The sequence below is a fragment of the Phyllobates terribilis genome, unplaced genomic scaffold (genome assembly GCF_046119375.1).
Source record: "Phyllobates terribilis strain yellow unplaced genomic scaffold, ASM4611937v1 Scaffold_7__3_contigs__length_470593459, whole genome shotgun sequence".
In the NCBI taxonomy this organism is placed as follows: domain Eukaryota; kingdom Metazoa; phylum Chordata; class Amphibia; order Anura; family Dendrobatidae; genus Phyllobates; species Phyllobates terribilis.
In genome coordinates this window covers 208390712-208405156 of record NW_027362767.1, presented here as the reverse complement: position 1 = coordinate 208405156, position 14445 = coordinate 208390712, and the positions used below count along the sequence as shown (strand labels likewise).

The 14445-nt window shown below is 48.3% G+C and overlaps 1 protein-coding gene across 2 annotated transcripts in view; it reads right to left on the bottom strand.

The window, feature by feature from the left end:
• Positions 1 to 14445, bottom strand: part of BRINP1 (BMP/retinoic acid inducible neural specific 1) — a 295700-nt gene that overhangs the window by 117365 nt on the left and 163890 nt on the right. For both annotated transcript variants that reach the window (XR_012247410.1, XM_073639712.1), the window contains exon 3: positions 11353 to 11543. Coding sequence is in view for 1 of the 2 variants with exons in the window: in XM_073639712.1 (XP_073495813.1) it covers positions 11353 to 11543 (191 nt within the window). In the remaining variant the exon portion in view is untranslated. The remainder of the gene's footprint in view (positions 1 to 11352; positions 11544 to 14445) is intronic.

Here is a 14445-nt window from a genome sequence, read left to right as displayed (position 1 = left end):
CGTGGAGAAGCTGAATCGTCAGCAGGAACGGTCGGTGACTGCTCTGAACCGGGGCCGTGTAGAACAATCAGGTAGTTGCAATTACCTGATTGTTCATTTTTACGCCCATGATAAAAAAAATAAAATAAATAGCCTTGTATAACCCCTTCAAATGTAGTTTGATGATCTTAAGTGTTGCAAAATTAAAAAGAAATTAGGAAGGGGCCTATTTTTTCACAGCACTGTAATATAAGTTTTATTAGCAATCCGATCAAATCAACCCAAGACAACTAACCATTCCTTATTTTTCTGTTGGTGGAAATCATTACTGGTATACCAAGCTCCATTTACATCTTGTAGTCTATTCTTATCTCTAAAACCAGCCCCCACCTCCTCCTGCTCTCTGTGGATATCCTAAACTTGACGGTAGAAAATAAATGTCAGCAGTTTTTTAGGTTCCAGCATAAAGCTTCTGCTCTATTAGCTTAACATGCATTTGACTTTTTGATATGAAGCATTTTTTTGGGTATTGTAATGGATGTTTTATTTATGACATTTGTATAATGCGCGTCCATAAAACAAAAATGACAATTTTAGCACAGCTTACCTCGCTCACACAGCATTGAAGAAACTCATAAAACATTGTACATCTAAGAAAAAATTCTACATGGGGGAGCGGGAAAATATGTTATTCCAGCTGATGTTCAAGACTGGTAAACACTTGATCGATGATGATTATACCAAAGCGATCAAACTTATTAGAGCCAAGGTTAACTTACGTTTCTTTAGGAAGATATTGCATTCTGTACATTGTCAACCACCCAGAAAATGAACGCTCCGGAGCAGTCACTGAATGGGCACTTGACATTGAGAGACGATGAACGCCAACTCCTTCACTCCTATACTAGTTATAGTTTATATTATAAACTCTCCTTCAAACCACATATCCAAGCCCTTTCCACTTCCTGACGACTCCAACTTAAAAATATCTCCCGGATCCACACATTCCTCAACCACGAATCTGCAAAAACACTAGTGCACGCCCTCATCATCTCCCACCTCGACTACTGCAACCTCCTGCTCTGTGGCCTCCCCTCTAACACTCTCACACCCCTCCAATCCATCCTAAACTCTGCTGCCCGACTAATCCACCTGTCCCCCCACTATTCCCCGGCCTCTCCTCTCTGTCAATCCTTTCACTGGCTCCTCATTGACCAGAGACTCTGTGGCACCCCAGGGGTCTGGTTTTCCACAGTAATGTAATGTTATGTCTGAGAGCAGGTGGGAGGTCCTTTGGTCAGGGATCCTGTGCATGCCACACCTCCTGCCCAGTCTTGGGAGGGGAAGAACTTCCCCTGTATAAACCCTGGGCTGAGGCAGGGTTAGTCAGTCAAGGAGAGTAGAGACAAGAAACAGCAGCAGCAATACTACTACGAGTCAGGGGCTGGCAGCTGCAGAGCTCGCCCTGACTAAGAAGCTTTCTTACCGGACCCGGCGTCCGAGGCTGTGGGGACTAACTCTTACCCAGCAGCAGAAGCCGACCGGCAGGGGATTTCAGGTCCTCAGGCCCAGAAACCCGAAGGCACGGTCACACGCGTGGGACCAGCACCGCCATCGTGGAGCGGAAGCCATTAGAAGGCCCCGAGTCACCGGCCATACGGGTGAGCACCACACGGTACACTCAGGGACGTGGGCTACTTATATCCGCTTCTAGCAAGGTAGCCAGAAGAGTACAGTCAGTTTGGGAGGCCTACAACTCCGCCTGGCCAGGGGAGATCCCATCTGCTCAAGGACTGACCAGGCCCCGTTCACTAGCAAGTACTCCGGGAGGGTCTATCGTTGTTACCAGTAAAGACCCTGAATTACACCGCACCGTCTCTGAGTGGTTCCTGCTACCCCCATCATCCACATCTGCTGCCCTGAGGCCATACCCCTCCCGTTGGGGGTTATACCATCTACGCTGCACCATCCATCCACCGGCCTCAGCGGACTGTCCTGCAGCGGCAGCTCCATAGCTGCATTCAACGGGTGGCGTAGTCGTCCTACATCTACCGCTGCTACATCGCCGCTCAGTTTGACTCCCTGGGCACGGACCGGGTCACCGCCACGAGACTACAACCCTCAAGAGATCCGGCTCCGGGTAAGCTCCCGCGTGCGCAACGCAGCGCGACACAGGCCCAGGGGCGCGTCAACTTTGGCGTAGTCGGCAGGATTTCGTGCCCGCAACCACCGGGTACTGCGTGCCTGAAAAAGACACTTTTCAAACTTACCTGTGGTGAAGATTCCCGCCATCCGGCGCCATCTTCAGCCTTCTTCCCGCCATCGGTGAAGTTTCCCGCCATCCGGCGCCATCTTCTGCCTTCTTCCCGCCATCCGTGGAGTTTTCCCGCCATTGGACGCCATCTTGAGGACGCCGCGCGGGAAGAAGAGGGGCGTGGACTCCGAAAGCGCGCGAGAACTGAAGCCCCGCCTCACGTCCGGACGTTGCGTAAGCTCCTGGAAGGAGCCCAGCAGACGCCGACGTCACAGGAGCGCGACGGAAGGTCCTCAACCCTGACGATCCACTGCGGAGCCGCGGCCTACGGAACAGGATCATCGCAAGGTAGGCCACGGTCCACTAGGGGGGAGGAAGATGTCGGATACGGAGGAGAGCTTCACTGCCTCAACCCCCGCCAGCGCTACCGCTGCTGCAGTTATGCCCTTCACCATGCCCTATATCCTGGGAGCAGCTTGGCTACCCCAGTACTCAGGGGAGTCACATACCCTGCATGACTTTAGAGAAAAGCTGGATAGCCTCTTCCAGGTGTACCCCCTCACAGAAGAGCAAAAAGTGAGCATCCTGGTGGCCCAACTAACCGGGGCAGCCAAAAGGGAAGTAAAATCCTGGCCACCTGGGAGGAAGACTGTCGCAGGGATACTAACCCGGCTGAAGGACACCTTTGATACCTGCACCTCAGCCGAGATTAAGCTTAGATTCTACGGGTGCAAGCAGCGAGCGCATGAGAGTATAAGGGACTATGCACTAAACCTACAAGAGGCCCTGAGGGCCATTAAGCAGACCGACCCTGATGGAGTGGGAAACGAGGACAGGCTGTTGACCGAACAGTTTATAGAGGGACTGTATTGTAATACCCACCGAACCCAGTTGCGGGCAATGGCCTTACAGGATCCCCATCTGGGCTTTGCACAGTTCAAGGACAGAGCCATCCGGGTGCTCCGAGAACCGGCACCGGGTGGCGTTGTGACCCACAAGCGCCCTGCTATCACTTACCACCAGGAGGCGGCGCCCTTGTCGGCAGGGCCTGTGGGAGCTGATGCGCAGGCTTTGGACAATGACCCGGCTCCAGACCTACACCATCAGGTCCAAGAGCTAGCTAAGAGCGTTGCTGCGCTAACCCGAACTGTGCAGTCTTTACAGGCTTCCACCCCAGGGAAGATCCAGCTGGCATCCGGACCGGAGGACATCCCGTGGCGTCGACCAAGGAGGACCCCACCGGCCAGAGGAAGACCCAGTGACCGATACAGCGAGGACGGATGACCCATCTGCCGCCGCTGCAATCAACCTGGACATATGGCAAGGTACTGTTCTTTAAACGGGCACAACCTGGGGTAGAGGGTCAACCCCCAGGAAAAAGATCACCAGGCCCATCGAACTGGCGCGACAGATATGTGGGAGGACGTCCAGTCTTGCCTGTGGTACTGGATGGCATTCCCATGAGTGCCCTACTGGACACCGGGTCACAGGTCACCACCATCCCGTACGTGCTCTTTAAGCAGTACTGGAATGACTCGGATATTACCCGCTACCCTGACGACGACTTGAGTATCATCGCCAGCAATGGCCAGCCCGTGCCACAGATCGGATTTAAAGAGGTGACCATCAAAATCGGTAGAGTCGAACTGGCAGCACAGGGACTGATCATTGTAGATATTGACAAACATGAGAGTCACCCAAAAATAACTCTAGGAACTAATGTAATTGAAAATTGTCTTGCAGAGGTGATTTTCCTTTTACAGCAGGTTGCCAAGAACGCCAGCTCCGGCGAGCAGCGGGTGCTCCAGAAAGAGATCCGGGCACTGATGCGACGGCAACAGGTGGAACTCTCCGGCGGTGAGATTGGTAGCGTAAGAATGTGTGACCCTTTTCCTATTGCCATGCCCCCAAAAAGTGAAATGATGATTTGGTGCCGGGCAGCTATTGGTCTGAGAGGTAGAGATTACCAGGCAATGGTAGAACCAGTTTACTCGGACAGTAGGCCCACCATTTTGACAGCACGGGGGGTGGTTGATGTACGCCATGGGAGGGTGCCCGTTCGCATAATAAATATCGGGGAGAGGGAAGTGTACCTGCCCCGGTATGCCACGCTAGCCAAATTATATACCATTAACCAAAATTCTATACAATCTGTGGAACCCTTGCCTCCATCTCACCCGGAGGAAGGTAACGGCTCTAAGAAAAACATGGAGGACTGGTGTCAGGAACTACATCTGGGTACTGACTCCACTCCCGCACACCAGAAACAAGGAGTCTATCGGGTGGTTCAGGAGTACGAGAGAGTGTTCAGTAAACACCCGTTAGACTTCGGGCGAGTCAAGGGGGTAGAACACCACATCCCCACGGGAGACCATCCTCCTATAAAAGAGAGGTATCGACCCGTACCCCATGCCCACTACCAACACGCCAAGGGGATGCTTAGAGACATGAAGGAGGCTGGGGTGATCAGGGATAGCTGTAGCCCCTGGGCAGCTCCACTAGTCTTAGTCCGAAAGAAAGACAACACCATGAGGATGTGTGTAGATTACCGGAAAATCAATCGTATCACACACAAGGATGCGTACCCCTTACCAAGGATAGAGGAGTCATTGGCTGCTTTAAGATCTGCTAACTTCTTCTCTACCTTGGATCTCACTAGCGGGTACTGGCAGGTTCCTGTAGCAGAGGCGGACCGGGAGAAGACCTCATTCACCACCCCGATGGGACTTAGCGAGTTCACCTGCATGCCGTTCGGACTCTGCAACGCACCGGGAACCTTCCAACGACTAATGGAGTGTTGTCTGGGCCACAGAAACTTCGAGACGGTCCTGTTGTACCTGGACGATGTCATCGTATATTCCAAGACGTATGAGGACCACCTGAAACACCTGGCGGAAGTGTTCGAAGCTCTGGCAAGTTACGGCCTAAAGGTGAAACCCTCCAAGTGTCACCTCCTGAAACCAAAGGTGCAGTACCTGGGACACGTGGTGAGCGCTGACGGAGTGGCTCCCGACCCTGATAAGATCACCGCAATTAAGGAATGGCCAAGCCCCTCCAGCGTAAAAGAAGTGCGGCAGTTCCTCGGGTTGGTAGGCTACTACCGAAGGTTTATTCCCGGTTTCACCAAAAATGCAGCACCTATGCAGGACCTCCTGATAGGCCAGTCCCGGAAGGCCAAGAACCAGAAGCCGCCCTTCAAATGGGAGGAGCTGGAAGAAGAGTCCTTCCGCCAGCTGAAGATGGCCCTCACGGGGGACGAAATCCTGGCGTACCCGGATTATAGCCAGCCCTTTATCCTCTACACCGACGCCAGTAACATCGGGCTAGGAGCCGTACTGTCCCAGATCCAGCAGGGGAAGGAACGAGTAATTGCCTACGCCAGCCGAAAACTGCGACCCACCGAAAGGAACCCCGAGAATTACAGCTCATTTAAGTTAGAGTTCCTGGCCGTAGTATGGGCAGTCACCGAGCGCTTTAAGCATTACCTCGCTTCTTCCCGGTTCACCGTGTACACGGATAACAACCCGTTGACACACCTGGACACGGCAAGACTCGGTGCCCTGGAGCAGAGGTGGATGGCCCGTCTGTCCAACTACGAGTTCACAATCAAATACCGGGCAGGACGCTCCAATACCAACGCGGACGCCCTGTCCAGGATGCCCAACCTGCCGGACGGAGGAGAAGATCCGGAGGGACTGGAAGAAGTTGAACTCCCTGCATTCCACCGTCATGGGACTATCCAGTATTCCCACCGGGTAAGGAGTAAGCAGGCTGCTACGTTGAACCCCTTACCCCACTACAACTGGGCGGAAACGCAAGACAGCGACCCTGCCGTCCGACTGGTGAAGGAGATGCTGACTCGGCCGGAGGCTCGCCTTGAACCATACGCTCCGGAGGAAGCCAAACAACTATGGGCAGAGAAGAGTCGACTGTTCCTTTACAAAGGGAAGTTGTGCCGCAGAATGGTTAACTCCCGGACGCATGAATTACTCTGGCAAGTAGTGGTGCCACGAAGAGACGCAGCCATGGTGATGGAGGCATACCACGACGGAGCTGGACACTTCGGGTGGAAGAAGCTGGAGTTCCTGCTGCGCGAGCGGTTCCACTGGGTAGGCATGAGGGGAACCATCGAGAAGTGGTGCAGAGACTGTGGCCCGTGCAACCTGAGAAGGAAGGACCGTGCCAGCCAGAAGACTCCCCTGCAGTCCATCGTCACCCGGCAACCGTTGGAACTGGTAGCCTTGGATCATGTAAAACTGACCCCAAGCAGAAGTGGCTACGTCTACGCGTTAACCATCGTGGATCATTACTCCCGGTTTCTGGTTGTCGTCCCCGTCAAGGACTTAACGGCTCAAACAGCAGCTAGAGCCTTCCAGCAGCACTTTTGCCGTCCACACGGGTACCCGGACCAAGTGCTGACGGACCAGGGACCTGCCTTTGAAGCGGAGGTCTTCCAGGAATTCTGCAATCTGTATGGCTGCCGGAAGATAAGGACGACACCCTACCATCCGCAAACTAATGGACTTTGTGAGAAAATGAACCAGGTGGTAATGGATCTTCTAAAAACGTTGCCCCTGGAAGAACGCAGTCTGTGGCCTGAGAAGTTGCCCGATCTGGTGGACCTATACAACCACATCCCGGTAGGTTCCACCAACTGTACCCCGGCTTACCTAATGAGGGCAAGACCTGGTAAGTTACCTGTTGACCTGGAAATGGGAGTCCTGACACCCGAGGACACTTCACCAGAAACAGATTGGGACACAGAGAGGCAGCAGCAGTACCGGAGAGTACAGGAGAGCGTGGAGCGAAGTCTCTGTCAGGCTAGGGAAAGACAAGAGAAAACTTACAACCAGTATGCTCCCGCTGTTCCCCTGGTACCCGGAGAGCAGGTCTTGAAGAGGAAGAGACGGCTCCACAAGTTGGATGACCAGTGGGAGAAGGACCCGTACACCGTACTGCCCTCAAGCCACGAGAACCCGAAGGTTTGTACCATCAGTAAAGACGGAGGGGAAACCACAGCCATTGTATCCCGGGACCACCTGAAGAAGTGTCCCGAACAACTGAGGAACCCTGAAGAGGAACAAGAAGACCATCGACCCGTAGAGGAAAGGGAAGATATGGTTAGTACTGTGCTCGGGGACTTCCCTCGGTCTTGGACTCAAGTCAATGGTGCAGTTGTGGTACCCGTACTCACCTTCCTCCAACCAGCATCCCAAGCACCTACGGAGCAACAGGTAGAGCTGGAAGAACAGCCGGTCCAGGAGGCAGAAGACTCCACACAAGCAGAACAGGAGGATCAACCCTCTGCTTATAGTGAGCCTGCCGTGCCCCTAGTGAGACAAAGAGCCGGTAGACAGCTGCCCAGTTTACCCTTGACAGCTCCTACACCCTGTAGTTCAGGGCCAGACAGTCAGCTCCGTAGGTCCACTAGGGCCACTAGAGGCCAGTTACCCGCACGCTGGAGGATTTGAAGTGTATAAATTGTTTTATTTATGTTTATCTGTGTATTGTTGCTTGTGTATAATTTTGTGTTTCCAGTTATTTTTAGGAATCCTTGGTGGATTTACCGGGAATCCTTGTATATAGTTGGAGCGTAACCCAGGATGGACTAGAGACTGTTAAGGACTCGGGGTAGGACAGACCCCTACCTGGTTACGTCTCCCTGTTTTGGTGAAATGGACACCTTGCTTTCTTCAAAGACTACACCCGGTTACGGACATGCCGTGACCACCTTTATGTGTTTCTTCTTATTGTACTATTATTGTTGTTATATCTTGTTATGTTTTTTCTAAAATATGTTTAGTCCCGGAGTACTAAATTTCACTAGGGGGGAATGTGGCACCCCAGGGGTCTGGTTTTCCACAGTAATGTAATGTTATGTCTGAGAGCAGGTGGGAGGTCCTTTGGTCAGGGATCCTGTGCATGCCACACCTCCTGCCCAGTCTTGGGAGGGGAAGAACTTCCCCTGTATAAACCCTGGGCTGAGGCAGGGTTAGTCAGTCAAGGAGAGTAGAGACAAGAAACAGCAGAAGCAATACTACTACGAGTCAGGGGCTGGCAGCTGCAGAGCTCGCCCTGACTGAGAAGCTTTCTTACCGGACCCGGCGTCCGAGGCTGTGGGGACTAACTCTTACCCAGCAGCAGAAGCCGACCGGCAGGGGATTTCAGGTCCTCAGGCCCAGAAACCCGAAGGCACGGTCACACGCGTGGGACCAGCACCGCCATCGTGGAGCGGAAGCCATTAGAAGGCCCCGAGTCACCGGCCATACGGGTGAGCACCACACGGTACACTCAGGGACGTGGGCTACTTATATCCGCTTCTAGCAAGGTAGCCAGAAGAGTACAGTCAGTTTGGGAGGCCTACAACTCCGCCTGGCCAGGGGAGATCCCATCTGCTCAAGGACTGACCAGGCCCCGTTCACTAGCAAGTACTCTGGGAAGGTCTATCGTTGTTACCAGTAAAGACCCTGAATTACACCGCACCGTCTCTGAGTGGTTCCTGCTACCCCCATCATCCACATCTGCTGCCCTGAGGCCATACCCCTCCCGTTGGGGGTTATACCATCTACGCTGCACCATCCATCCACCGGCCTCAGCGGACTGTCCTGCAGCGGCAGCTCCATAGCTGCATTCAACGGGTGGCGTAGTCGTCCTACATCTACCGCTGTTACATCGCCGCTCAGTTTGACTCCCTGGGCACGGACCGGGTCACCGCCACGAGACTACAACCCTCAAGAGATCTGGCTCCGGGTAAGCTCCCGCGTGCGCAACGCAGCGCGACACAGGCCCAGGGGCGCGTCAACTCCAGTACAAAACCCTAACCATGGCTTACAAAGCCATCCACAACCTGTCTCCTCCATACATCTGTGACCTAGACTCCCAGTACTTACCTGCACATAACCTCCGATCCTCACAAGATCTCCTTCTCTACTCCCCTCTTATCTCCTCCTCCCACAATCCCATACAAGATTTCTCCCGTGCTTCCCCCCTACTCTGGAACTCTGTACCCCAACACATCAGACTCTCACCTACCGTGGAAACCTTCAAAAGGAACCTGAAGGCCCACCTCTTCCGACAAGCCTACAACCTGCAGTAACCACCACTCCACCATACCGCTGCACGACCAGCTCTACCCTCACCTACTGTATCCTCACCCATCCCTTGTAGATTGTGAGCCCTCGCGGGCAGGGTCCTCGCTCCTCCTGTACCAGTCGCCGTCACGTTTTGTTCAAGATTATTGTAATTGTTTTTGCTATGTATACCCCTTTTCACACGTAAAGCACCATGGAATAAATGGCGCTATAATAATAAATAATAATAATAATATTGCATCAAGAACAATGATGGTGGAAGTTGTAAAATGTTTTTAAAAAACTTCTAAACTAAAGGATAACTTAGACATACCATGGCTCATACACAGTTCGGAGAGTCTTTTTTTGTGGGGTTGTCACTGAGTATCATATGTCTAACGATGTGAAAGAAAACATCTTAAAGAGGTTGTCCATTACTTTTTCATTGATGCCAATCCTTAGGTTAGGTCAACAATATATGATCGGTCGGGATCCGACACCCAGCACCCCTGCCGATCAGCTGTTATCAGTGTCAACGGCAGCAGCCCCCGGTGGGGAGTGTTCATTTTCGGAGCTGGCCATCTTCTGATAGTGGCCACAGCAGGGGACTGCACATCCACCGCCTACTGACTTAAATAGTAGGTGGATGTGTAGTGCCAAGTCTCGGCCACTATCAGAAAACGACCAGCTCCGCAAGTGAGCACTTCTGGCCAGGGGCCGTCACCGCCGACACCGATAACAGCTAATCAGTGGGGGTACCCGGTGTCGGACCCCAACCGATCAGACATTGATGACCTATTCTAAGCTCTTTCAGCATCTTGCTTGTTTGTAATTAGCCAAATACTTATTTTTCACCAAAATTTGAAAAAAAATTCTTTCCAAATCAGACAATGTGATTTTCAGGATTTGTTTTCTCATTTTGTCTCTCATAGTTGAGGTCTACCTATGATGTCAATTACAGGCCTCTCTCATCTTTTTAAGTGGGAGAACTTGCACAATTGGTGGCTGCCGAAATACTTTTTTCCCCCACTGTATCTCCACCTCAAGGGTGTGGCTGAAAAAGTTAAATCTCCACCTACTGAGTTTTTTTCTCTGTGGTGTGTTTGGAGACAGGAGTCTCCAGTGTGGAGCTCCAGTGACAGCTCAAACCGGTTGTATCCTGAGCGTGCGAAGCCCGCATCTAAAGGACTGTGTTATAAGTTATCTTTTTGTTTTGCTGTTATGCCAGAAAGGCCGTGTTTATTTTGCTAACCACTGCTCTGGTTTATGCTGCATTATTAATAAACCAGCAAAATAAATGTTCCTGTGTCTACCTCTGAGAGCTCAAGTGAGTCAACATACCACAGCATATAATGTACCTGACTACCATCATGCAGCCAGGCTCTGATCATGTTGCCTGTGGTTTAAGCAGCATGAATCGCCTGATAGGTTCCCTTTAATTCCATACTGGAAAAAAAGAGCTTAGATTCCATTTTAGCACTATCCATGATACCGAGTTGTGTGTGTGTGTGTGTGTGTGTGTGTGTGTGTGTGTGTGTGTGTGTATATATATATATAATATTGTTTTGTGCTGTTTCTTTCTTACCGTTAATAAACGTGAATGAAAAAAAAAATACATAATTTATGGTATAAACATCATAAAATCTCATGAACACATAAATCTGTCATATTATTAAAATTTAGAGTTTCCTAACTCTTTCAGATCACTGCACTGATTTTAGTAATCATTCTGGATACATTTCAGGTCTGAGTTCATTATGTATGAAGCTTCTATATACTGTACATACAGAAGCGTCAGAGAATAAAGTAAAGATTTTCACTCTAAAAATAACTTTTTTTTTTTTACCTTTTACCGACAGGTGAGCTATAAGAGCAACTCTGACAATATTACGGCAGTTTTTATGCATCAGTGAGTTTGTTTTTCTTAACACCATAGTTCTGCCGCCGCACATGACTGAGCAGATTATACAATAATATATACAAATGAAATAACATATGACAGATAGATGTGCACACATTAGAAAAAATATTAGCTGTTTAGCTTTTTACCTCCAAGAGTGGCAGAGACTACAAGATGTGTCCCGTATTTCTTAATGATGGTCTCTATAATTTGTTGAGAACTTGGCCTCCGCCCCAGAAGTCTCAAACTTCTCTGGAATTCAGGCATCAAGGGCAAAATACTTTTAAGAGGTTCCTTACGATCCACTGCCACGTTTCTCACCTTCCAGCGGGCAAACTCCCTTTAAACAGAAAAAGTTAATAAATGTGAATGAAAAAACAAAATAAATAATTTATGGTATAAGCATCATAAAATCCAATGAACACATAAATCTGTCAAATTATTCAAATTTGGAGTTTCCTAACTCTTTCAGATCACAGCACTGATTTTAGTAATCATTCTGGATACATTTCAGGTCTGAGTTCATCATGTATGAAGCTTCTATATACTGTACATACAGAAGTGTCAGAGAATAAAGTAAAGATTTTCACTCTAAAAATAACTTTCTTTTACCTTTTATTTACTTTTATTTTACTCTGAGTTCAGACTGGTTTTCCTTGAGAACTTTCGTCATTCTTAATCTTTGTGATACTGATCACTAGCAATAGGAACAGAAATAGTTTTAAAAAATGTAACTCTACTTAACAAGGTAATGCCACAGCGGTAACGGAATGTGGCCAATCCAAGACGTAAAATGTTGCATTATTTATTAATTTACCCTACTTTTGAGTCTTCCAGTGGGCCACTGAATCAAACTGACGGAATCACTGACAGAGGTAACATCATTCTTCTGTGACTGAGGTGAGGGATGGGCTATATAGTCCATAACATCCTCAGTTTTCTTCTAACTAAATAATTTACCAAAGGAAACGGAGGACAATTGTGGCCTGCAGTTGGTGATACTACTGCCCAGGCGGCTGGTGCCAGTGGTGGTGGTGATGTTTTTACTGCTGCTACTTGCAATTCCCATATTCTTATTGCCTGATGCCATGGTATGGATTTTTTTCTTTTACTTTACCCTGTCCATTTCCATTGGTACCTTTTCCATCAACCAATACATCAGCATTGTTTCTGTATAGCCCTAGCCTAATTGACAAATGTGTTATCATTCCCTTTGTCATGAGATGTATTCCAACACAGCCTGATGCTGTGATAATTGCACAGTGTCAGATTGTGGAGGGACACAGCCTGTTGACAAGAATAATAACATTCAAATTTCAATTTATTCACACATTTTCAGGAGAAAATGTAATTTTATAGAAGACTCTATTTTTGCAAGAGTATAAATGAAACTTATAAAAATTTGATAATCAGGTAAAACCTCCTTTAAAGAAGCCCTCCTCCTCCCATCAAAGTTTTTATCCTCTTAATATATTGCAGTCGTCATATTATACAGCACTGTGCACTTACAATTGCTCATTTCGCCTTTTTCCCAGCTAATTGTTCTCTTTTCCATTAGGTCTGTGACATCACGAAATTAAAAACTGACGAGCTGAATCCTTCTAAGCTCTATGTAGAAACAGGAGGTCAATTTTCTCTACATGAGTCATCCCTCTCTTAAACTTCTGACCCAGCTGCTCTGCTCCTCTCTCCTACCAGGGAGTTTGAAGTGAGTAGAATTGTTGTTCTAATGATGACTCATTCAGGAAAAAGAGATTTGCTGTTTCTACACAGAGGTTAGAAGGATTCAGTTAGTTTTTAATAACGCAATATCATAAACCTAATTGAAAAGCGATGAATTAACTGGGTAGAATGGCAAAATGAGCAATTGTAAGTAAACGGTGCTGTGAAATATGAAGACTCCAATATATTAAGAGGATAACATTTTTGATGGGAGGAGTGCTTCTTTAAAAGTGATGGAGTCCTTCTCTCCATCTGGAGAAAAAAAGGTTCAAAACTCCAAAGGTGACTTCTTTACCTTGAGAGCTATAAATATGTGGAATATTCTATGGCAAGAACTGGTTACGACAGGAACTGTCAATGCTTTTAAAAAAAGAGGTTCAGATTTTTTAGAACAAAAACCATCAATAATTATATAAATGTACAGAGTACTTGTCCTGAATGACTTCTTAGTCTGATTGCCAATCGAGAGTCCCTTTTAGAGCAGATTTCTTCTTGCCTTTTGGTCTTCCACCTTCATATAACTCAATAATGCTTTAACTATAGCTCTTCCCTTTCTCTACATTCTTTCCCCTCGATTGAACTGGACGGACATTTCTCTCATTTCAACCATGCAAAATATATAACAGAGTAATGACACAATGCAGAATTTAAAGAAAAGATGAAGATATCCAACCATAACATTAACTTGGCATAATTACATACATGTCATACACAGATAACAATAGTTTGCAGAACGGCCAAGGAGTGTAACGCTGTGTTAACATTAGATCACTGCAGAGCTGCCTGGCAGTTTGAATTACCTGCAACACCAAAAGTTCAAATAAGATCTATTTTTTGACACAATAAACGTCTTAAAATATCCTACATTTTTCACAGTGCTCACTCTACTTGAGAAATATGGAGTATTTTAAAACTATCTAACCTACATTTGCACCAACTATTACTCGGTTTACTTTCTGCTACATATGTGCTCCAAAATCGTGCTACACTTTTTGGCGTAAGATGTTTCATAGTAAGTCAGATCCCTTTTTCTTCAAAGCAACACCCCTCTGTGTATCAAGACAAGAAAAGCATCAAAAAAACACATAATAAAAGTGGTGTGAGGCATGTCTATCTAGCATTAGATAATGCATAACTGGTCAAGGAACGTTGAACTTGATGGACCTATGTCTATTTTCAACCCATGTAAATTTATACCGTATTTTTCGGATTATAAGATGCACTTTTTTCCCAAAAATTTGAGAGGAAAAAGGGGTGCGTCTTATAATGCGAAGGTATTTTACCTGGGGGGCTGCATCGGTGGAGTGGGGTCACAGATTCAGGAGGTTGGCGGCGGCTGTGGCAGGAGTGGGACAATGCTGCGGGTTCCATCCTCTCAGAAGAAGTCGGCGGTGAGCGGAGCTCTCCTCTCCCATATATAGCCCTGCTGTGGGCTTCGGGAATTTGGCCGCCGGAGCATGTGCAGATTGAGATCTCGGGTTCTCAATCTGCATATGCGCCACCTCCAGCGGCCATTTTCG